The sequence below is a fragment of the Falco peregrinus genome, chromosome 18 (genome assembly GCF_023634155.1).
Source record: "Falco peregrinus isolate bFalPer1 chromosome 18, bFalPer1.pri, whole genome shotgun sequence".
Taxonomy (NCBI): Eukaryota; Metazoa; Chordata; class Aves; order Falconiformes; family Falconidae; genus Falco; species Falco peregrinus.
In genome coordinates this window covers 2,234,217-2,256,884 of record NC_073738.1, presented here as the reverse complement: position 1 = coordinate 2,256,884, position 22,668 = coordinate 2,234,217, and the positions used below count along the sequence as shown (strand labels likewise).

At 59.5% G+C, this 22,668-nt stretch overlaps 1 protein-coding gene and 1 non-coding gene across 2 annotated transcripts; both read left to right on the top strand.

The window, feature by feature from the left end:
* Positions 1–2,881: 2,881 nt before the first annotated feature.
* On the top strand, positions 2,882–2,953 carry TRNAC-GCA (transfer RNA cysteine (anticodon GCA)). Its single transcript has one exon. It is a non-coding gene; the product is annotated as a tRNA-Cys (tRNA).
* Positions 2,954–4,397: 1,444 nt separating this feature from the next.
* Positions 4,398–22,664, top strand: PLXDC1 (plexin domain containing 1). Its single transcript, XM_055790102.1, is given in 16 exon segments — positions 4,398–4,470; positions 6,090–6,187; positions 6,189–6,239; positions 9,215–9,299; positions 9,302–9,357; positions 9,746–9,815; positions 10,207–10,329; positions 10,673–10,791; positions 10,998–11,097; positions 12,874–12,969; positions 14,936–15,017; positions 17,284–17,341; positions 18,230–18,365; positions 19,980–20,015; positions 21,180–21,340; positions 22,532–22,664. Coding segments are annotated over 16 exon segments (1,464 nt in total). The 3' UTR covers positions 22,652–22,664.
* The last annotated feature ends 4 nt before the right edge of the window (positions 22,665–22,668 follow it).

Genomic DNA, 22,668 nt, shown 5'->3' with positions numbered 1-22,668 from the left:
CCAGCGCCTGGGCGGCTCCAGCGCAGCCCCTGGGCAGCCTGGGGTGCCCTGAGTCCCCGCCACCCCCTTTGGTCCCCCCATGGCTTGGGATGGTGGTGGGTGCCAGCACCTGGGGTGTCCTGGGTCCCCCCATGGCTTGGGATGGCAGTGGGTGCCAGCACTCAGGATGTCCTGGGTCCCCCCCATGGCTTGGGATGGTGGTGGGTACCAGCACCTTGGGATGTCCTGGGTCCCTGCCACCCCCTTAGGTCCCCCCGTGGCTTGGGATGGCGATGGGTGCCAGCACCTGGGGTGTCCTGTGTCCCCACCAGCCCCTCTGGTCCCCCCCCTCAGGACGGCGGTGGGTGCCAGCACCCAGGATGTCCTGTGTCCCCACCAGCCCCTCAGTTCCCCTCCCCCAGGATGGGGTGTCCCCCCCCAGGATGGCGGTGGGTGCCAGCACCCGGGATGTCCTGTGTCCCCACCAGCCCCTCAGGTGTTCCCCCCTCAGGATGGTGGTGGGTGCCAGCACCCGGGATGTCCTGTGTCCCCCCTCAGGATGGCGGTGGGTGCCAGCACCCGGGATGTCCTGTGTCCCCACCAGCCCCTCAGGTGTTCCCCCCCAGGATGGTGGTGGGTGCCAGCACCCGGGATGTCCTGTGTCCCCACCAGCCCCTCAGGTGTTCCCCCCCAGGATGGTGGTGGGTGCCAGCACCCGGGATGTCCTGTGTCCTCACCAGCCCCTCAGGTCCCCCCTCAGGATGGCGGTGGGTGCCAGCACCCAGGATGTCCTGTGTCCCCACCAGCCCCTCAGGTGTCCCCCCCTCAGGATGGTGGTGGGTGCCAGCACCCTTCCAGCCACCGAACGGCTCCATGCAACTGTGGCTTCAGTTCCCAGCTTTGTCCCCCCCCTGTGCTGGTGGGACCCAGAGGGCAGCAGGCCCAAGGGGGAGGCGGAAGGGGGGAGCGGGGGGCAAACACTGTGACCCCCAGGAAGGACAGCGGTGGGCACACAGATGGCATCCCACCTGTGTTTTGTCACACACACCCCCCCCGCCACCCCCTGCGTACACACGGCTCCGGGGGTGACGGGCTTTGCACCTTCCCTAACAACTTTGCAAACGAGGTGTTTGCGGTCCCGGCCCTTATCTGGCACCGGTGGCTGGGCAAACCCGCCGGTGGCCCCCCCTGAGCGGATCCCCCAGACAATGCCACTGCCATGTCCCCAAACAGGCGGGGGGTCTTAGCCAGGGCCACCTCATGCTCCCCCCCAACCTCTCCAATACACTTTGCAGCGGGAAGAGCCACCCCAGGGCTGGATCCCAGTTGCCAGACTGTGGTACGGGGGCTGTGACAACGCTCCGGGTGGGTTTTGTCCCCAGGGGTAGCCGGGGTAGGACCTGGGGGCTCGCTGGGACTGGGGGGCACCAGGGTCTCCCCTCCTTCAGGCTCCAGAGACGCATCCTGCTGCGGGGAGGGACATCACCCACCCCTGGGTTTGGTTTCCCCACGGTGCTGCTGCCCTGGGCGATTCCCCTGCCTTTGTGCCTCAGTTTTCCCCATCTGTAGGAAGGCAGGCCGGGGGGCTGCGGGGGGGGCGTGGGGAAGCGGGGCAGCTCAGCGAGGGGATGCTCCAGGCCGGTGGCTGGAAAACCAACGTGGCTGCTTGTACCGTGGTCATAGAATCGTTTTGGTTGGAAAAGACCTTGGAGACCAAGTCCATCACTAAACCCCGGCGCTCCGCTCCGCATCCAAGCGGCTTTTAAACCCCTCCAGGGCTGGTGACTCCACCAGCTCCCTGGGCAGCCGGAGCCAGGGCTTGAGCACCCTTCCCACGCGGAAATGTTTCCTAATATCCAATATAACCCTCCCGTGGTGCAATTTGAGGCCGTTTCCTCTTGGCCTGCCACTTGTGACCCGGGGTCCCCCCAGACCCCCTTCTCCCCGTGCCGCAGGCGGGTGCTGAGGATGCCGGATGCGGCCCTGCGTGTTTGCGCAGCGGCTCAGGCAGCAAATATTGACCTTGCTCCTGGGGCGCAGCCACGGCTGCTCCCCCCATCCGTCCCCCGCTGGGCGCTCGCCCCAACTCTGCCGTCTCCGGCTAATCCCCCCCAGCCCCACAGAGGCCCCACACAGCACCTCTGCTCCCCCCAGACCCTTGGGGGTCCTCCGGCAGCTGGGGGGGGGGGGAGGGGGGGCGTGCACCCCCCTGAGCCCCGCGGTGGGATGCGCAGCCTGGGCCTGCGTTGCAGGAAACTCAGGGTCCGGCTCCATCCCCCTCTCTGCAGATGGGGTGTCCGGGCTGATGGTGCCACAGCTCCCCCCACCCCCCCCCCCCCAATTGCTGAGGCTGGGGGTGTCAGGGCTGATGGTGCCACAGCTCCCCCCGCCCCCCCCCCCCCCAATTGCTGAGGCTGGGGGTGTCCGGGCTGATGGTGCCACAGCTCCCCCCCGCCCCCCCCCCCCCCAATTGCTGAGGCTGGGAGTGTCAGGGCTGATGGTGCCACAGCTCCCCCCCGCCCCCCCCCCCCAATTGCTGAGGCTGGGGGTGTCAGGGCTGATGGTGCCACAGCTCCCCCCGCCCCCCCCCCCCCCAATTGCTGAGGCTGGGGGTGTCAGGGCTGATGGTGCCACAGCTCCCCCCGCCCCCCCCCCCCCCCCCAATTGCTGAGGCTGGGGGTGAGTGTGGGGGCCAGATCCTGCTCTGCCCCACACCCTCCCGGGGGGGGGTGGGGCGCCATGTGTGCTGTGCGAGATTGTGGGGGGGGGGGGGGTGCGTATATGAGTGAGCGTATGAGTGTGCGTGTGCACTGCGGCGGGTGTGCGTGGAAACACACGCGTGTGCAAGAGCCCGGCGTGTGACGCTGCGGGTATGGCAGCCAGGCAGCAGGGCTCCCGCGCCGGGGGTATAGCTCAGTGGTAGAGCATTTGACTGCAGATCAAGAGGTCCCCGGTTCAAATCCGGGTGCCCCCTTTATTGCTTTGTTTGGGGGTTTCCCTCGGGGTGCCCCCTTCAGTTATTTTTTTTTAGGGGGGGGAGGCGTTTCCCTCTTTTTTTTCCACCCCTTTAATTTCCTCCCCAGTCCCCACAGCTCTTCTCCTGCTCACCTCAACATCGGGTGCCCCTGCCAGACACAGCGCTTCCTCTTGCAGAACAGACCCCACTCTCTGGCAGGGACCCCCAGGATGTTGCCCCCCCCCGCCCCCCCCCCCCCCCCCCGCCCAGTTTCCCCAGTTCAGAGCAGCCGAAGGGCCGCAGGGTCCCCACATTGCTCCCCCACCCCCCCGGTTTTGGCCACAGGCTGGGGCACAGGGTCTGGGGGGGGCAGCATCGCCCCCAGTCCCTTGGCATGTGATGCAGCTCTGGGGGTGTTTGCACCCGCCTCCTGCCCCCGGCCCCCTCGCCCAGGGCTGAGACCCCCATCCTGAGACCCCCACCCCGGGACCCCCATCCTGAGACCCCCAATCCAAGACCCCCCATCCTGAGACCCCCACCCCGGGACCCCCATCCTGAGACCCCCATCCTGAGGCCCCCAACCCGGGACCCCCATCCTGAGACCCCCACCCCAGGACCCCCATCCTGAGACCCCCAACCCGGGACCCCCATCCTGAGACCCCCATCCTGAGACCCAGACCCCAGGACCCCCATCCTGAGACCCCCAATTCGAGACCCTCATCCTGAGACCCCCACCCCGGTACCCCCATTCTGAGACCCCCAACCTGGGAGCCCCATCCTGGGACCCTCACTCTGGGAATCTCAACCCAGGACCCTCATCCTGAGACCCCAAATCCGGGACCCCCACCCCGGGCCCCCCGTCCTGAGACCCCCACCCCGGGACCCCCATCCTGAGACCCCAAATCCGGTACCCCCATCCTGAGACCCCCCCACCCCTGAGACCCCCACCCCACCTGCTGCAAGGGGAAGAACTCGGGGACGAACGCGGCCCCCGGGGCTGGTGGGCTCAGCCAAGTAAACCCCCCCCCCCGCCCCGCAACCCGGTGCAGGATCACCGACCCCGGGTTGCCCGCGGTGGGGGCAGGGTGGTGGGACCCCCACCCCGCTGATGCCCCCCCCCCCCCCCATATCGCTGGGGGGCGCTGCGGGGGGGGCCCGCACATGGCGACAGGTTTCCCCGCAGGGATGCTCGGAGCAGCCGCCCAGCCCTGCCCGGGACGGGGGGACACACGCTGTCCGAGCCCCCCCGGCGGGGGGGGGGGGGGGTCCTACCACCGGCTGCATCCCCACCCCCAGCCCCACCCCCGGCCCCACCCCCACCCCCGGCCCCACCCCCGGCTCCGGCTCCCGCTCCCGCTCCGGCTCCGAGCGCGGCTCCGCGGGGCGCCGGCCCATGGCGGGGCGCTGAGCCCCCCCCCCCCCCCCAGCAGAGCCGGGGCCAGCGGTGCCCACCGCCCCCACCATGCGCTGGGGGGGCCTCATCCTGCTCTGCCTGCTCCGCGGGGTGCTGGGCGCGCCGGGCCCGCGGGGCGCAGGTAGGGGGGGCTGGGAGCGCGGCGGGGGGCGTCGGGCGACCTCCGGAGTAGGTGTGTGTGGGGGGGGGGTATCCCGGGAGTGGGGGTCCAGGGGGTCCCGGGGTGCGCAGCGCCATGCGCGGCCCCGGGGGCTGGAGCACCCGGCCAGGGGGGTCGCTGTGCCCGGGGGGTCGCACCTCACCCGAGCCGTCTGCCTGCCCCCCCCCCGCGCTGTGCCCCCCCGGGTGGGTTGTGTTTTGGGAGTGTCTTCTTGCTCCGCCCCCCCCCTCCCCCCCCCAGGCGCGCAGGTGGGTGTCACACCGCACCCCGCAGCCACCCGTGGGGTGGGACCTGCTACGGGGGTCCCCCTCTGCGCCCCACGTCCCCCCCTGCCTCAGCATCCCCATGCAGAGGGCACTGGCACTGTGGGGTGCCAGGACCCCCCCCCCCCAAGCCGTGTGGGGCAGAGTGGGGCTAGTGGGGTGCCCCCCCCGCCCCCGGATCCCCCCCTTCCCCGTGACATGGCTGATGCTGGCCTGGCTGGGGGTGCAGCCGCGCGGTGAGATTTTGGGGAGGACACCGGAGCCTTCGTGGGGGGGCTCGTTGGAGCCTGCGGAACAGGCTCTGCTCCCTGGGGGTCCTCAGTGGAGAGGGGCTGGGCCCCCCCAGTGCCCCCCAGCCCCCCTTTCCCCATCCATCCTCAGGGGGGTACATCCCCCAGCTGCCAGCTCAGCCCTGCTCCCCCTGCCTCAGTTTCCCCTCCTGGAGGCACTGGGGACACGCTGCCCCACGGGACAGCTCAGGAGGGGCCCGGGAGCTCGTTAGGCAGTAATTAGCTCCCTCTCCCCGGGGGTGAAGGTGGGAGCCCCCCCCCCCAGGGGTTAGGGGAGCAGCATGTGGCCCCACCGGGTGTTTTTGCTGTCCCACTCGCAGGGGACAGACGTCCTGGCTCTGTCCCTGCCCGTGGGCGAGCGTGTGCCGGCCGCGCCGCCTCCGCCCGTGCTGAGCTGCCGGGAAATGTGATGAGTCTCTGCAGATTTGGTCCCAAATGGCTTTTTCATGTGCCCCCCCCCCGCCACTGCTGTGCCGTGTTTCTGGCCTCCACTCCCTGGGGCTGGAGCTGGGCAGGGAGGGATGTGGGATGAGGGACACGTTTCTTCTGGAGATGGATGTTTTGGAGGCTGCCGTGGTACCCAGGCCCCGTACCCAGGCCCCGTACCGGCCTGGTGGAGGAGACCGATGGCTGGGGACATCGAGGACACAGCCACGCTGGTGCCCTGTTGCCGAAGCCACATCTTCCCTATCTCCAGGACCTCATGCTTCTCCCCACGCGCTGGCGTGTGAGCTGAGCTGGGGGGGTTGGAGGTGTTTTTTGCCTCCCTTCACCCCTCCATCACCGCTGTCCTCCCCAGGCCGTGGGTGTCTGTCACCTGTCCCTGCACCCTGCAGCCACCCTGACCCGAGAAGCCCTTCCCTGCATCTCCATCATTGCTGTGATGCTGCTTATCAGGGCTGAGACCCCCCAAACTCATGTCACCTAAGCAGAAAGCTGCTTTGCTGGGGGAGGGGGTTGATCCCAGCCCACAGGCGGGTGCCAAGCCGGTGTGGGACCCCACTGACCCATTCCTGTGCCCCCCCAGGACACCCTCCCGGGAGCCCAGCGGTGGGCGAAGGGCAGCGGAGAGCTCGGGAGACCTCAGCGGGGACAGAGGGGACCCACATCAGCCAGGACCTGGTGGGGGGGCAGCTTGGCCATCGACACGCTGCCGGCCAATGAGACACGGATCGTGGTGAGTTGGGGTCCCCGCTGCTGCCCCTCGCCTGCCCCCGAGGCAGGATGCGGCCAGCGCCTGACCGCCCAGAGCTATTTCCAGGCTGGGCAGGGAGCTGGTGGGGACGCTGGCTCCAGTTTAATATATGGTGGGTAATTACAGCCCAGCGAGAGGTGGCTGTGCCCCGGGGACCGCTCCGAGCCCTGCGGCCGTCCTTGCCCGCCAGCCCTGCCAGGTCCCAGGGCCATCCCTGCCCTGAAACGCTGGGAACACTTCGCTGGCCGCGATGCCACGTGTGATGCTGCCGAGGGTGCTGGGGCGAGGGGGCTGTGAGGGAAGAGGGGGGGGGGGTCCATGGCAGCTAATGAACTCATGTAGCAGCACTGTCACCTCCTGGGACATCTCACTTGGTTCTCACATCCCGGCTGTGCCTAATTACCCGCCCTCAATTAGCTCCTGGTTATTTGTGGCGGGGCCTCTCTTGGCAGCTGAGGGTCTCGGGGATGCGGGGAGACACGTGGCTCTGGCTGAGGCTGGGTTCTGGTGGAGGATGCGCTGGCCGCGGTGACCGTCCCGGTGTTTTTGCCGGCAGCTGGCGGTGGATTTGGTGGCATTAGTGCCCTGTGGCACAGCGTGCAGGGGAGGAACAGCTGTGGCTGTTTCTGCTCCGCTCGAGCTCCTTGGCCAGCAGGGATAGAAAGGGGCCAGAGGCCAGAGAAGTCCCTGATGTGGAAGTGTTTAAAAAAAACCAGCCCCAAACCAGCCCAAAACCACCACGGCGTGTGGAGATGCCGGGGAGCCGCAGGGAGGGTGTGATGGTGCTTGTGGTTCCCAGGAGGAAAAGGCAGCAATTTCCTGGGGCTCGATGCTGTCGGGGGGATCGGAGCGTCTGCCCCGAGAGCGGGGCCACGTTCAAGGTCAGGGATGCTGCTCCTCCACGCGTCACTGCATCGCGCCGCATCCAGCCTGCAGAAGGTGCGACCCTACCTTGGGCTGAGGCAGCTGTGGCCTGGAGGGGCTTCCCCTCTCTCCCCTCCCCAAATATTTCAGGTTTGGGATGCAGCAGGGCAGCTCAGGACCTGGAGGATGAAGAGGGCTGTGGTGTTGGGCATCACCTCCGTCCCTCCCCGAGCTCTGCCCCACGGCGGCTGCACTCCCCACTTATTTGTGTGTCCAAAACCTCCCCGCTCTTAATTCCTGCTGTAACCAAAGCAAGGTGACGGATTAGGACATCCTAATGAGTCAGCGATGAGGTCAGGAGCTCGGCAGCCAGCTCCTCCGCGCTCCCAGCCCGCCTCTATTTCCCCCCTCGTTTATTTGGATGGCGTCGGGAAGGCACAGCAGGGACAAGGGCATGAGAGTTCTTGTCATTTGTCACCCAGTGCTGGCCTGTCCCCTGCATCCCAGGGGGTTTCCATAGCGTTTGCATGGGGAGGTGGGTGCTGGGATGCAGCAGGTACTGGCGCAGCCTTCCCTGTGCCTCAGTTTCCCCATCCATAGGGGAGGGAAGGCTCTGGGCTGCACCAGTCCCTCTGGGCAAGAAGGGGCTATAATTGCCATAGGGGAGAGTTGGGAAAGTTTTCCCTGGAGTCAGGGCTTCCACGGGAGGCGGAGGAGTGCGACAGCCCTCCCTGAACTTTACTGAAGCAGAAAAAAAATGCCAGGTTGCAGAATTTTTCTAACAGCATTTTATTCCTCCCACCTCCCGCAGACCTGCAGCAGCTCCCGGGGGAACAGGACGGGGCTGTTGGACACGGGGGGCGTCGCTTTCTGGTTTTTTACCCCCTCCAAGCCACGAAGTCCTGGGCCAGGGGTTCCTTCCCTGCCTCTGGCACTGGGGTTCGTGCGCAGGGAGAGGGTCCTGGGGTTGCCCAAGGTGGGGGGAGCTGGAGGGAGGATGCTGGGGGGTGAGGGGGGCTGGGGGTCAGAGGGGGCTGAGCGGCAGAAGAGCAGCAGATGGGGACAAGCGGCGAGCGTGGCAGCGCGCCAGGTGCTGGCACGGAGCAACGGAACAGCGCTTTCCCAAGGAAAATTAAGATGCTTCTCGTCCCCCCCCCCCGGCCCCCAGCATGAACCGGCCTCCCCTGACAGGCAACAGCTCCCAGCTGTGTCCCCAGCTGTGTCCCCAGCCCCCCACGTGCCGATCCTGTCGGAGAGGGACGGTGTGGCCAGGGACAGGAGCTGCGCAGGGCTGGCTGCACCCGGGATGTCACCTGCTCCCGGTGTCCCCAAGGAGCTGCCGCAGAGCCAGGCGGACAGGTCCCCGCTGGGGCTGTGTGTCCTTTGGGAGGTCCCTGACCGCTCTGAGGTGGCTCTTGGCAGAGCTGCCCTGTGGTCTGTGCCCTGGGCTGTGGGGGAAGGGGGGCGCGGGGGTGCTGCTGGTGGCATGGGGAGGTGGCGGGGGGGTGCCTGGGGTCCCTCTCCTTGCCCTGGGTGAGGAGGGGGGGGTGGTCGCTCATGCAGAGCCGTGGCCCATCGCACGCTCCGGGGGTGCCACCCAGCAGAGCACCCCCCAGCCCTGCTCCCCCACCGTGTCCCCCCTCCTCAGCCCCTCGCTCCCGCTCGGCTGGCGGCGGTGGCTTGGCCGCTTTCCCCAGGCTGCCTGGTCCAAGGGTCGTGGTTTCCTCGGAGCTCCTGTCTCCGGTGGTTTGCTTCGCTTCTAGCGATCTGTTTAGCCTGTAACTTCGAACCCCTGGCTCTGGAGCGGGATGTTTTCCTCCTGGGAATGTTGCATCCGCTTTGCTCAAGTCTCGTGTGGGTCACATCTCTCTCTCGCCTGCCATCTCTGCGCTCCATCGGTCTCCTGGGTCTTCTCTGCACCTTCTCCTACTGCTCAGCATCCTTTGCTGGCTTCACACGGGGGTTTCTGTGCTGGGTTTGTTGCTGATTCGTGCTGAGGTTGGGTCCCTGCTGCTCGGAGCCGTGCCTGGGGGTTCACACCTCCTCAGAGCAAGCTGGGTGACGCTGTCCCCCCCGTCTCCCCCCGGCTGCAGGAGGACAACCACAGCTACTACGTGTCACGGATCTACGGGCCAGGGGACACCCGTCTGAGGGGGCTGTGGGTTGACATGGCAGCGGCTACAGGAGCCAAGTGAAGATCCACGGGATCCTCTCCAACACGCACCGGCAGGCCTCGGTGAGCCCACGGGGCTGGTGGGGGCAGCCTGGGGTGTCCCCGTGTCCCCTCTTCCCACAGGGATTTTCCAGTGGTGGCACCTTGCCCCCGGGCAGCAGCACCCCCCCCCGGTCCTCGTGACAGCCCGGTGGAGACCGAGGCTTGGGAAGCATTTAATCTCCCACAGCCCCAGTTTGGAGCTGAAGGGGATGAGCCATGAGGACTGGGCACCCACAGGACCCCCGCTCCCACCCCTCTCCCATTCCTCCAGACCCCAGTCCCGGGAGCTTGCCCCAGCCCAGGGCAGAGCTGGTGCTGGTGGGCACGGACCCGTGTCCCCCCCCCCCCAATTCCCACAGGTGTTTTTCCAAGGGCTGAGGACAATTCTCACCCCATCTCCCTCCCGCAGAGGATCGTCCTCTCCTTTGACTTCCCCTTCTACGGCCACCTCCTGCGACAGGTCACGATAGCAACAGGGGGTGAGTCGGGGTGGGATGGGGGTCTGCACTGGGTAGGTGGTCTCGTGGGGATGGGGCTGGACACGGTGCTGGCTCTAACCTCACCCCACATCCCTGAGCCCTGGGGAGCTGAGACAGAGAAGGGGCTGCAGCCCTTCCAGCTTTCTCCCTGCACCCCAAATCCAACCCCTGTCCTGCGGGTCCGCGGGGAGCTGGGTGCTGCTGGTGCCTCGGTGTCCGCAGCAGTTGAGGGGATGCAGGGGGGGCTTGGGGGAGACCTGGGAGGGGGATGCTGGGGGTCAAAAAGGATGGGTGAGCCGGGGCAAGGGTGGTGGGAGGTCGGGAAGAGGGAGAGAGCATCCCGGGGTGGTGGAGGGGAGCGTGCGCTGCTTCACCCTCCTCTGCTCCTCAGGTTTCATCTTCATGGGGGACGTCATCCACCGCATGCTCACGGCCACGCAGTACGTCGCCCCTCTCATGGCCAACTTCAACCCCAGCTACTCCCGCAACTCCACCGTCCAGTACCTGGACAACGGTGAGCCCCGTTCTGGCTGCCCCTCTACCCCTGCTAGCCACATCCCTGCAGTGGTAGCCCAGTTGCCTGCTGCTTCCCTGTGAAACTGGGCAAAGGGGGGGCTGGAGCCAGGTGAGGGTGTGGGGGAGGGGAGCCTAGGGCAGCCGGGGGTGTTCAGCACCCGGGAGGGGCTTGCAGAGGGGGGGCAGCAGGGATGTTTGGCAGCGGTTTGCTCATGGATCTGCTCAGAACTGGAGGTTGGGGACGAGGTGGTTTGGAGCTTCAACCTGTCAGGCTGTGGAGATGTGGCACAAGGAGAGACTCAGGGGGGGACGACACTGACCCCCTCTGGTCTCTCCCCCAGGGACGGTTTTTGTGGTGCAGTGGGACAAGGTCTATCTTCAGGGGAAGGAGGACATGGGCAGCTTCACCTTCCAGGCGGCCCTGCACAGCACCGGGAGAATCGTCTTTGGGTACAAGGAGGTGAGAGATGTTTCTGCTGGGGCAGGCGCGGCAGGAGGGTCCCCGTGGGGGATCCCTGTGGGTCTGGGGGGAGACGACGGGCTGTAACTGTTCACACGCTGAGTCTGGGCATTCCCAGTGCCACCAAAGCACTGGAGACTCCTACAGCAGCGCCAGGAGCCCGGGGCAGGGCTGAGGTCCATCACGTCCTCTCTCCCCGGCTGCAGATCCCCATGCCGGTCCTACAGATCAGCGCCACCCAGCACCCTGTGAAAGCCGGCCTCTCCGATGCCTTCATGATCCTCAACTCGTCTCCCGAGGTGCCTGGTGAGTCCTTGAGGAACAGGGGGAGGCAGCTGATCCCACCGGGATGCCGAGGCTCCCCTGGCATCGCAGCTGGGAGAGGGGGCAGCTGGGGAAGGAGAGATGAGATGTCCTCGGGTTTGGGCGCTTCAAGGCATGAGGGTGCGCTGCTTGGATTCACGATGGGGAGCAAGGGAGCGTGAGGAGGCGTACGGGGCTCGGCTGCAGCGATGCTCTTGTGTCCCACATCCCTCTGGGGGTGCCTCCCCCTCGGGGAGCCTCTCTCCATGGCCAAGCTCTGGGTGGCCCCGGCTCACGACGAACGCTGTGTGCTTTGGCAAGGCACTGCAGGCAAAAGGCCTCGGTGCTTCTCGCCCAGCGTGTTCCAAATCGCTGCGAGCAGCCAAGCTATCGCTTCCCTGACTTCCAGCTGATGAGGAGGAGGGGAAGAACAATTGCAAATGAGCCTGGAGATGGACAAGAGGCTTGGCAGGGGGTGGGGGCTGTGTGCCCCGTTTCTATAGGCATGGGGGTTTAGGGGAGCCTGCAAGCTGCGCTGCTGCTGCTCTGGTTTGCCCTTCAATGCGTGTCATGGCACGGGTGCTGCAGGGCTGCTGCAGGCAGGGCTGGGACCTGCACCTGCGTCCATGGGACATGGGGACAGCTACATGCGTGTCTGCATGCTTATTCCACGTGTGCCACGCGCTGCAGGCATGGGGCGAGCTCGCCAAAAAGGCTCTTCCAGGCTCTGCCATCCCCTCTTGTCATGAGGAGCCCAACCTCGCTGCTGCCTCCCCGCGCTGCGCCCGACGCGGTTGCTTTTCCTTGTTATTTATGGAGCCTGCCATCTGGCCCTCATTTATTACCCGTTTACAACAGTTTGTGTAAAAATCTCGGCCAGGCTGGATGGTGCCTCCCCTCCCCGCCAGCCTGCCCTCATCGGGCTGGTACCCTCCGTCCCCGGTGGGCTTACGGACCCCTGCCTCTACCTCCTGCCTGCCCCGGGGGGGTGAGGGGAGAAGAAATGCAAGAACCGGGCATGAAAAAAACTAATGAGGTGAAGAAACAAGGCTTGAATGGAAGGAGAGGAGAGGAGAGGAAGAAGGAAGGGTAGAGGGGGGAGCACTCTGTCCCGCTCATCCACTGGTCTCCCAGAGCCGTGCTGGAAGGACAGGTTTGATTAGGTGTGCAGGTAGGTGTGATGCCAGGGAAGCATCTTGGCTGGTGTCACCACATGAATTAGTGGCAGGTTGTGGGAGAAAATCTGGGAGAAGCCTGAATCCAGGATAAGACCCCTCTGGCCCCCAGGATGAAGGGGAAAGAGAAGGAAGGGGGAGCTGGGGGAAGGCGCCAGGGGAGCTCCAGGCAAGCGCTGCGCACGGGGGAGGCTCGCAGCCTCGTGAGTCACTGACGAGCAATGTGTTGTGCAGCTTGGTGTTTGTTTGGAGCGATGCAGGACTGGACCACATCCATCTCGGGAGTCTCTGCTTGGGGAGAGGGGGGCAGAGAGCTCCAAGCTCCTCCTAGCAAAACCGGGAAGAGGAGAGCAGTGCCCTGACATCCCTCCTCCCCACCAGCACCCCCCTGCCTTGCTTCTCCTGCAGCCTGACAGCCTCCGCACCCTGTCCTTTCCCACAGGAACGACCCCAAGACCTGGGGCCACCTTTGCCTTTCAGCTGGGAGGTGGCAGCAACCTCAGCTTTCCCCGCACGTGCTGGGATTCCGGCTGGGATTGCAGGGTGGGGAAGGGTGTGCAGGGTGGGTTTGCACCCAGCCTAAAGCCAAGGCTCCGCGTTTCAGAGTCCCGCCGTCGGACCATCTATGAGTACCACCGTGTGGAACTGGACACCAGCAAGATCACCAACATGTCAGCCGTGGAGTTCACCCCACTGCCCAGTAAGTTGGACAGGCTGGCTTGGTGCCCCAGAACGCGTTCCCCTCCTGTGGTTGCAACCAGCGGCTCCAATTTACAGCCAAAGAGGGAAGCCAAGGCTGGAGGAGGCAGGTTCAGTGGGTGCTGCCACCCATCACCCAACATTTGGGATCCTCCTGTGCACCGGAGCCAGGGAGGGAGGGTGTGCTACCAGCTGGGGTACAGCTTGCCCCTGCACGGGGGTCCCCCAGGCATTCTGTGGCTGTTGCTGAATGTCCTGTACATCCAGCCCTCTCTGGATTCATCAGCTCAGAGTCAAGCTCAGGCAACAGCAAATGCCACACGTGTGCCAGCCTGGCGGCTCCGTAGCTGAGGCAGGAGCCCGGCATGCGGCACAGCTCAGCTGGCATGGAGGATGCTGATAAAGGAGGGATCCGCAGGGGCTTCACCTGAACCGATTTGCTTAGCGCTCCCCAGCCAAGCAATGGGAGCAGCGGTGCCAGGCACGATGTCCCTAGGATCTGCTGTGGTCCCACGCTGCGCTCCCTGCTGCTCTCCCAGCACCCTTCCTTGTGTGCAGCCGTGTCGATGGCTCTTGTTGCTCACCAGTAGATCCCCTCTCGCCCCAGTACTTTATTTCCTGTACTGAAATTTCCAGCATTTCCCACCTGTCCAGCCACCGAAACTCCTCTTTGCTCCGTAAGCTGCAGCTAATTTTGCTGGACACTGGTTCACTTCAGGTCTGTCTACAAGACATTTTCTACGCCTCCACACTCTGCTGAAATTTCTTAAAGATCCTGCTAAATAGATACATTTTTAGTGTTCGGATCCAAGGACACATGCGCACAAGGGAAAGTCATCATGCAGTCCGTAAATACAGAGCAGAGAGTAAATCTGTCATGAAGATACCAAGGTTATGCATTTAAATGGTCTCCCCGGGGTATTTTATGACAATTTTAACAGCAGGCAGGGTTACTGCAAAGCAGATCATAAATAAGCATTCTGCAATAATTCTATTTTTTCTCTTTAAGACTTGCTATTTTGTTTTTCCCCAGCAGCTAGGGTAGCCGAGAGCAGTATCTTCAGAGGACCCACAGAGCGGGAGAGAACTAGACTCCGCTTTTTCTTCTGGGGGTTTAATTTTTAGCCTTATTCAGGTCAGAAGTGGATGAACTGGGTTAGCCTCGGCCTTTTCTACAGAGGTCCGTGTCCTCCACGTGGCAGTCCGCTGGGGAAAGCGGAGGTGGTCAGGACTGGAGGCCACCAGAGCAGTGTGGGCAGCCCAGGTCAGGGGCAGCAGCGGCGGTGGGTTTGCGAGGGGCAGCCTGGCGAGCCCAGGGATGGAGTGTCTGGGTCAGGGTGGAGGTGCACCAGGCACCCCAGGTGGGATGGGGATGCTTCTGCCTTTTGGGCAGGATGTGACCCTCTGGTGCTCTGCCTTCATCACTTGGTATTTCCCAGGACTGGATCGGCTCTCGGCTCTCATCGCAGGCCGTCAGGGACTCCCAAGGGGCTTGTTAAAACTGCCGGTTCACTTGACTTCTTTTGCAGACAAGCCCTCTTGGCCATCTTTTCTAGACAGGGTGACGAGCAAGTGGTGGTACTTTACGAGCAGCTAGTCCTCTCCAGCGTGGAGATGTTCTTGCAGAACTACTTAGTGTGGACATAGCAACAGAGGGTTAAACCTCTCAGTTTTGCTTGCTTCCTTCTGAGAAACACCCTCTGTAGAAGAAGAAATGGCATAAGCCTCAGGTGTGTTTTAATTCCCAGCTGAGCAGAACGGGAAGATGTTTGCAGGTGGACGGGGAGTCCGCTCCTGCTCAAACGGTGCTGACTTGTCCTGCAGGTCTGTGGCAGAGGGAGGTTGGGTTAGAGACTCATCCCTTGACGCTCTGGCTCTCCCCGTGCCACCAGCTCTCAGCAGATGCTCCCTCGTGCCCGTGCAGATGCTGGTGTATCACTGCCGCGTCTCTTCTCTCTCTTTTACAGCTTGTCTCCAGCATCAGAGCTGTGAAATGTGTGTGACCTCGGAGCTGACCTTCAACTGCAGCTGGTGTCATGTCCTGCAAAGGTAGCTGCCATGAGTTTCCTTCCCACCTCTTCTCTTGCTAATGTTTCTGTTGCTGGGAGAGCAAGTGCAACTCCAGGTCTGATGCCTGTATTAGTGTTGTTGGGTTTTTTATTATTATTTTCCTTTTTTGGCTGGCTTTGGGGTTTTGTTGCATTTTGGTTCAGTGAGGGTGCTGCGCTCAGCCTTGCAGCCGTGGTTAAGCGGTGATCTGAGCTCCGGTTACACGCCGCTGAAAGGAGACGTTTTGGGTTTTTGGTCCTGATGTTTTGATGCAGCAGCTGGAACAAGTTGAGACCAGAAGCGCGACTCAGTAAGCTTAAACATGGGGGAAACGTGTCCTGACTTAGGCTGTGATTTCAGACAGAAGGGCAGGGCAGGGAGGCTGGGGAAGGCTTCAGTCTGAAGGATGGCAGGTAGGTCACAGAGCCAGGGATGCTCCTCAGGACCCCCAACTGCAGGGGGGGCTCGTCAGAGGGGAGACACAGCAAGGGTGGGGGGCACTTGCTGCTTTTTTGGAGGTAAACGGAGGATGCGAGGGGACGAGGCTGGCCCCGCTGCAGTGCCGGCCATGCAGCAGCCCTGCTCCGTGCTCTCCTTCAGCTCCAGCAGCGCGATAAGGAGCATGAGAGAGTTTAATGAGATTTTGCTGAAATATTTATTTAGAGCTAGTGGCAGGGGAGAGGGCCCAATAACACAGATCCTCGCAGGTGGCATGGGGACAGCCGTGCTTTGGAAATGCCCAGCTCTCCCAGGAAGGCACGCAGGCTGGCTCCCGTCCCAGTGCCTGCCGCAAGGGCAGCCTTGGCTCACCCCGGCGTCGCTTGCAGGGCACCTTCACCCCTTTCTATAGCCCTTCTCTCAAGACTTGCACCCTTCCCTTACACGCAGCAATTTCGGCAAGGTATGAGCAGGACAGCTGGGACAGGGAAAGATCCCAAGACATCAGCAAAGCGACCCTATAAATCAGCGTTGATTCACTGCCTTTCAGTGGGCTGGAATACAACCCCAGCCAGGGGAACATCATTTTTCAATGACAGTTGCTCAGTGGTGGCTTCAGATCAGAGAATATTATGTTCTCGCAGCTGAGAGAGATGCGTGAAACCAGATGTGGCTTTGGTAGCAAAACCAAGCCTGGGATACAGTGGCTTAGCCTGGATCTTGTTTATGCTGAAACCCCGAGGTTCGAGGACTTCATCATTCTGCTTATTCCAAATTCACAGCGTTTGCAAACCCAGTCTTCCAAAATCCCAGCCGCTGTTGCAGGATGTTTGTTCTTATCGCTTATAGTCAGGTGACTTCTTGACGCGTTGGCTAAAAGCCACGCTTTCTGCAGCCGTAACGGCGTGTCGGCACCTCAGCCCTGCAGCGCCGGAGTTACAAATGGAGAGTACGAATGGCAAGCGTGGTGGAAAACGCAAGCTAGAGCAAGGCTGCCGCTATCTCGTTGGCTTTCAACCAGGTTGGTTTTGCAAAGCCAACATGATCTTGCCCAAGGAACTTGGTGGGGTGGCTTCGAGGCTGAGCTGGACTCGGGATGCACCCCAGAGTCCTCTTAGCTCTCAGCTGGGCAGTGGAGTTTGTTTTTTTGCTTTTGCTGAGCCTGTAGTTGTTACAGGAACAGTACTTTCAGCAGAGATCTTGGTGACTCAGCAGGTCCTTCAGGTTTTTGTGGCTTTTCCTCTTTTTTTTGGTAGTTGGGTAAATTAGGGCTGATATGAGTTGAACCCCTGGTTCACATTTTGGTATCCCCAGAGACTTTCCAAGGGTCAGAGTGCTATTTCATTCCCTCTGCTTCTGCAGAGATTTCTCTAGCTGGTGTTTTCCTGATGTCATTTGTAATTTCTTTAATGTGTTTTTCCTGTGCAGATGTTGCTGGAAAAAAAAAAAGCCTCGCGAAGATCACGGCCTTGCCCTGGCACAGAGTCCAGGGGATGGAAATTCAAACTCAGTCTATATATTTTTCCTATTTCTCTGCTTCTCCGTTTCCCTTGGAGAAGTGGTGTTGACCCTTTTCCTCCTCGGTGAAGAGGAACATTTGGGTCCTTCCAGCACAGCTGTACTGGAAACCCCATGTCTTTGGAGGCCAACTTGTATATAATCTTTCCAGTCCTCAGATACTTGTTTATCCAAGCGTTTGTACGCAGCGCCCATCGGGGCAGCATTTGGGACTTGCAGGCAGCTTAGAAATCACGGGCAAATAAGCATTATTATTGCTGTGTCTGTCAGGAATTCCTCTGCCACGGGCTAACGCTTCTTTTCTCCACAGATGTTCCAGCGGCTTTGACCGGTACCGTGAGGAGTGGCTGTCCTACGGTTGTGGCCAGGTGAGGCTGAGAGAAGAATCACTTCCCTTAGGTCCTCCGCTAGGAGGGATTCTCATCTGCAGAAGACAACAGTGGCCCTATCCCAGCTCAGAAAATTCATGCTCAGCTCCGCTTGACCCACGCTGCTCTGGAACAGGCTGGGTATCCCTTTACATAATCCCTTTCCCATTACAGTGGATGGTTAAAGGATAGTCCATCTAACCCAGCGTGTGCCTTACTGGAGTCTTGTTTTGGTGTTGGTCGATGCTGGATATTCAGTAAAGGTGCAGAGACCTCCCTAAGTTAGCAAATGGTGCAGTTTGAGTACACTGGGATATTTTTTTTCTTCACCTTCTGAAGCATGACTCTTACTCACTCTTAAGCATGAAGAAATTAGCCCTTGTGATATTTTTTTGTCCTTGTTAGCACAATTATCTCCACATTGGATGAACTAGTTTCTTTGTCTCAGAAAGATCAGCTCTAATGAAACATCTGTTTCTGCTTTGGGTGGTTTTTGGTTGGTTATTGGGCTTTTTTCCTTTCCCCACTGAAAACTCAGCTTTGTTCCCTGTTAATCAAGAGGGCTGAGTGAGGAAAAAGGAGGTCACAGGACTGATGTAAGGTTAGCCAGCGATGCAAGGAGGTCAGGCTGCAGGACCTTGCCAGATCATTGTCATTTGTCCTACTTCAGTGGTTCCCAAACTTTTTCTCCTCTTCTCCAACCTCCAGGTCACCCCCCACATACTTCCCTCTGGTACTTCTGGACCATGTCCCCTGCTTTCACTCCGGGTTTGAACCCCAAGGGCTCGGTTGCCCTAAGCCTGGGAAGCGCAGCCCTCACCGCTGGCTCCCTGGCACTCTCGCTTTACGAGAGCTGGGAAAAGTAGCTGTTCTCTCTTTTCTTTCCAGTCAGATGAGAAGACCTGTGAGGATTTAGCAGAAGGCAACTACTATTCAGCACCTCCTGAGAGCTCCTTCTCACCGCTGGATGAGGATGTCACCACCTCCACGTCCTCGCTCTTCATTGACAGCCTCACTACGGAAGGTAGGGGCAGGTGGGGTGAGCAGGGACGCCCCATCCTTGACGCTTATCCCCGGCGAGGTCTTTCACTCCGATGCCTCATAAAGCCAACTCACATCCAAATAAATACAATCACGACCCCATCTTTGAAGCGCAAGGGCAGGGGTGAGGACAGGAGGCAGTGGACAGGAGAAGGAAGGGCAGCTGAAGAGGTGGGACTGAGTGATGTGGCCAGGGGGGAGATGAAACCCTCCAGTGGGAAGAGTTTTACAGTTGCAGCGCAGCCTTCGGACACGTTTGTGAAGGTCAACAAGCAACTAGTCCCTGGTGGACAGACTCCCCAGCATCGTAACAGAGGTTAATACTGTACATCGAGGCTCGTGCTTTTAATGTGCCTGGTCTTAGCTGGTGGCTCAGGGCTGCCAGCACTCTCAGACTGGCAGTAATACAGCACAGGCTGGTGATTGCCCTCTGCTTGGGAACGGCGTTCGTTTCGGCATAGGAAAGCTCCACATAAGAACCCGAGTTTCCCTCGAGACACCCATGTTCTAAAGCTTGATAATCCTATTAACACAGGGCTGGCTCCTCAGATCCTAGCGGCAGGTATCACTTCAATTTTGCTGCTTAATAGTCCCTAACGCAAACTGCTAATTAGAATAAATAGAAAGGAACATTAGTAATTGTCCTTCAGCAATGGGAAGGAGTTGGGGGGAGGAACGGAGTGCCTGCCTGACAGAGTTGACTTTGAAAGGAGCAATTAAAGGAAGGGGGAGCGTAACACCACCACTGAGATTATTTTCCAACTCATTGCCAATTCTTGGAAAAAGAACAAGAGGCTTTCTGTGACATAGTCAAGCATGAAGTTAATTTGTAATCTTGGAAGGAAACAAACAGCCAGCTGCATCAGGCAGCGAACTTTATCTGGAGAAGCACAGCGAAGGAAGGAGTGAAGCAAAGGAGTGGACCCACCCCTCCGCAGCCTCCCCAGCCAGCCAGCCCTGCTCGCTGGATCTTGTGGAGATGTTTGTGGATGTGTCTGGCTCGCTGGTCATGTGTCAGTGCTGCAGCGAGCAAACGCGTGAGCCAAGCAGTAAGAATCCTGGATCAGGCTTTCAGCTGGACTCACGAGGTCGGTGATGTGGAGGCCATCAAGGCATAAAGCCTTGTACGATACGTCCTGGCTCTTCCGGAATGAGGTGAAGAACGGAACTGGATTTTGGGCTCCTGTGGAAGACAGCTACAGGGTAACACCCATCGATTTGGGATGTATTGGCGGGGTATTGCTGCAAATGCCATAGTCTGAACACAGACACCCACCAGGGCTGGGGCCTCATCCAGCATTCCCTGATTGTTCAGCCTTGCACACTGAGCATCCTTAATGACCAGTTTCCCCAGGTGTTTGTGCTCCAGGAAGACAACCAACCATAAGCCACAGGTTTTCACTATTGTTTTCTGTGTGCCTTCCTCTTCTGCCAAACTCAAGAAGTTTAAAATTGTCACTGGCCACGTAAGTGCTGTGCAAAGACGTGCATTCTGTCAGTGGCCCCATTACAGAGGAACAAAAGTGGGTGGGAAGCATGCAGAATATCATAGAAAGCTCCTAACTTTACTTTTTTTGCCTTTCTTTTCTTTTTTTAGATGATACGAAGCTCAATCAGTATGCAGGAAGCGAAGGTAAGGCCTTAATCTTCACTCTTGCCTGCTTACAGTTGTTCCAAGCGAAAACATGTTACACTGAAAGCAAATGCACCGGGGGAGTTGCGATCAGTCAGCAGGGTGGACAGGTGAAACCGAGATTGGAAGGATGTAATCAAGATAAGGCTCCTATTATCCTTACTCTGATTAATACCATTTCAGATAGTGAAAAGTGAGAGTCGGGACCAATCTGCTTTACCCTGACGCTGTTTGTCTACTTTTCCCACGTAGTCCTGCTGTGCAAACTAAGATGATGAGTTTCCTCTTTCTGTGTATTTCCCTTTCTTTGCAGTTTTTTGCATAGACACAAAGTCCTTTTTTTCTTTTGAATTTCCCCAGCTGTGACAAAGAGCAGTGTAAAATCCAAACATAAAAAGCATCCTTAGCCCAGCTCTGCCTTTTTTATCTCTGTTCCCTTGAATCTTTTCTCAGTCCAAGTCTGTGCGTCACCCCCGAGGGCAGGGAACCAAACTGTTGCCAGTAATGCTCTTACTAATTTCAGAGTATGGGAAGGAGCCGAGCCCTCTTCACCTGATGTCAGGTTTGCAAGAACTTTGGTCAAACCACGAGCCTATCCCTTGTACCTGAAATCAGCTCAGGGAGTTAAACTGGCTGAACTGGGTGCAGGATCAGTTCCTTTGCAGACATGGGGCCTTTGAAATGCATGATCTTCCCAGTTTCAGCCAAATTGCTCCCCAAATGGCTGGTAACGTCACTGTTAATATATGCCACATCCACCCTCTGTAGCTCTGTGCGATTGTATATTCATAGCCGAGGAGCGAGGGCAAGCTGGAGGGCTGTGGGTAAGACACACTGAGGACCCCACTCAGCATATGGCTAATGGCTTTCTATCAGAGTGAGCAGCCAATATATAAAGAATATGGATTGGAGAGGGGGTTACTGCATGGTGGTGGTTTAATCTTCTTTCAAACCAGCTAACTGCTATCAGCTGAAAGGAATGCTGGAGCTCAGGCAGCTCTCCAGTGCATCTTCCCTTCTTGTGGAGCCAAACAAGGGCAGGCCGAGTTGCTTAGTCAGCCATGCGGCGCTCTGGAGGGTCTCGCCTCGCTTTGCTTTTCTGTCCTTTCTTTTCCCGAGGTCTCAACACAGTTCGAGACTCAATGGAATCCTTTTTTTTTGCAGGTGTGGGAAGCAGCCTTCCTTCCAAGAAAGCAGGCGCCCCGATTCACACAGGTACTATCGTGGGGATCGTTCTGGCCGTGTTGCTCATTGCAGCTATAATCCTTGCTGGAATTTATATCAACAGCCACCCCACCTCCAACGCTGCCCTGTTCTTCATTGAGGTGAGTGGAGAGCCTTATCCCGGGCTGGTTTTTTCTTCCTGTGCTATCCACGCAAATCCTAACCTGCTAGAGGAGAGTGGGGAGCAAAGAGAAGAGGAGAGGGGAAACTTTGGTAGGGTTCATATCTGAGTTTCTTTTCATGGTCCTACAGTCACGGCTAATCCCCCAACCTCCAGTTGATGATGTTTTAAACTTAGGCTCTCTCCCTCCCACACTGTTTTATTTTGCTCCCTTTCACATGCTCCCTTTCACACATCGCCTTTTTTTTTCCCCGTGCAATGTTAGACTCTTCCACCTGCTTGCATGAGCAGTCGCCACGCAGCCTGGTTGGAGGGCTCAGTTGGAGCTATGGCATAATTGAGATCGCTGCCTTTTGAATTGCCCAGCTGGATTTTGTTGACTAAATTTGTCAGACTTTACTGATAGATGTGATGCCATCAGCTACTCTGGAAGTGGTGGCGTGAATGCTCTAAATGGAAGATTTTAATTCTCGGAAAGATAGGGGGTCCAGCAATCTCCATCTGCTGTTAAAAGCTAGAAGACCGCTTGGTGTAGGATCCCGAGGCAGTCAGAAGTGGGCTGAATCCTGGCACAGGAGCTGCTGCGGAGGGAGTGAGCAACACTAAGCCCTCAGCCTTTCCTTATCGCTCCCTGGCTTTTTCCTAGAGCACTTGTCTTTCCTCCATCTGCCCTGTTTGCAGAGACAGGCTTCAGAGGATTGATCTACGTGGCCTCTACCAGTTCAGTACCTGAGGACTTGGCAATGTTTGATGCATTTATCTACACACGGCTGAGAAGGGGCAATCGGGTGTGCCTGTTTTGCAGATCGAGGGGAGACACGAAGCTGACGTGTGTGTGGTCGCACAGGAAGCCTGTGGCCATCCTCGGCTGCTACCCTGGGCACAGGCTGTCCTTGTTCTGAGGTTGATGTGACATTGCACCTAAAGTTTCCACTTCCTCCCCGCTCTCCGTTTTAACCTTACTAGTGGGTCAGTTCAGCGAGATTGAAGCATTGTAATGAACTCTTTTAAGCATAAAGTGATTTTTAAAATTTTTTTTTTTATTAAGAAAAGTCAAACTTTCACAAAGACAGCATTGTTTTTATTTCAGGACTGAGTTTTCTATTTCCCTACAGGCTTGGTGTGAAAGGCTCTGTCATAGCTTCTGATGGGTCTTTGTTTCCATCCACAGAGAAGGCCACATCACTGGCCTGCCATGAAATTCCGAAATCACACCAACCATGCAACATACTCGGAGGTAGAGCCAGCCAGCCAGGAGAAGGAGGGCTTTGTCGAAGCAGAACAGTGCTGAGCGCTTCTACCCCTGCA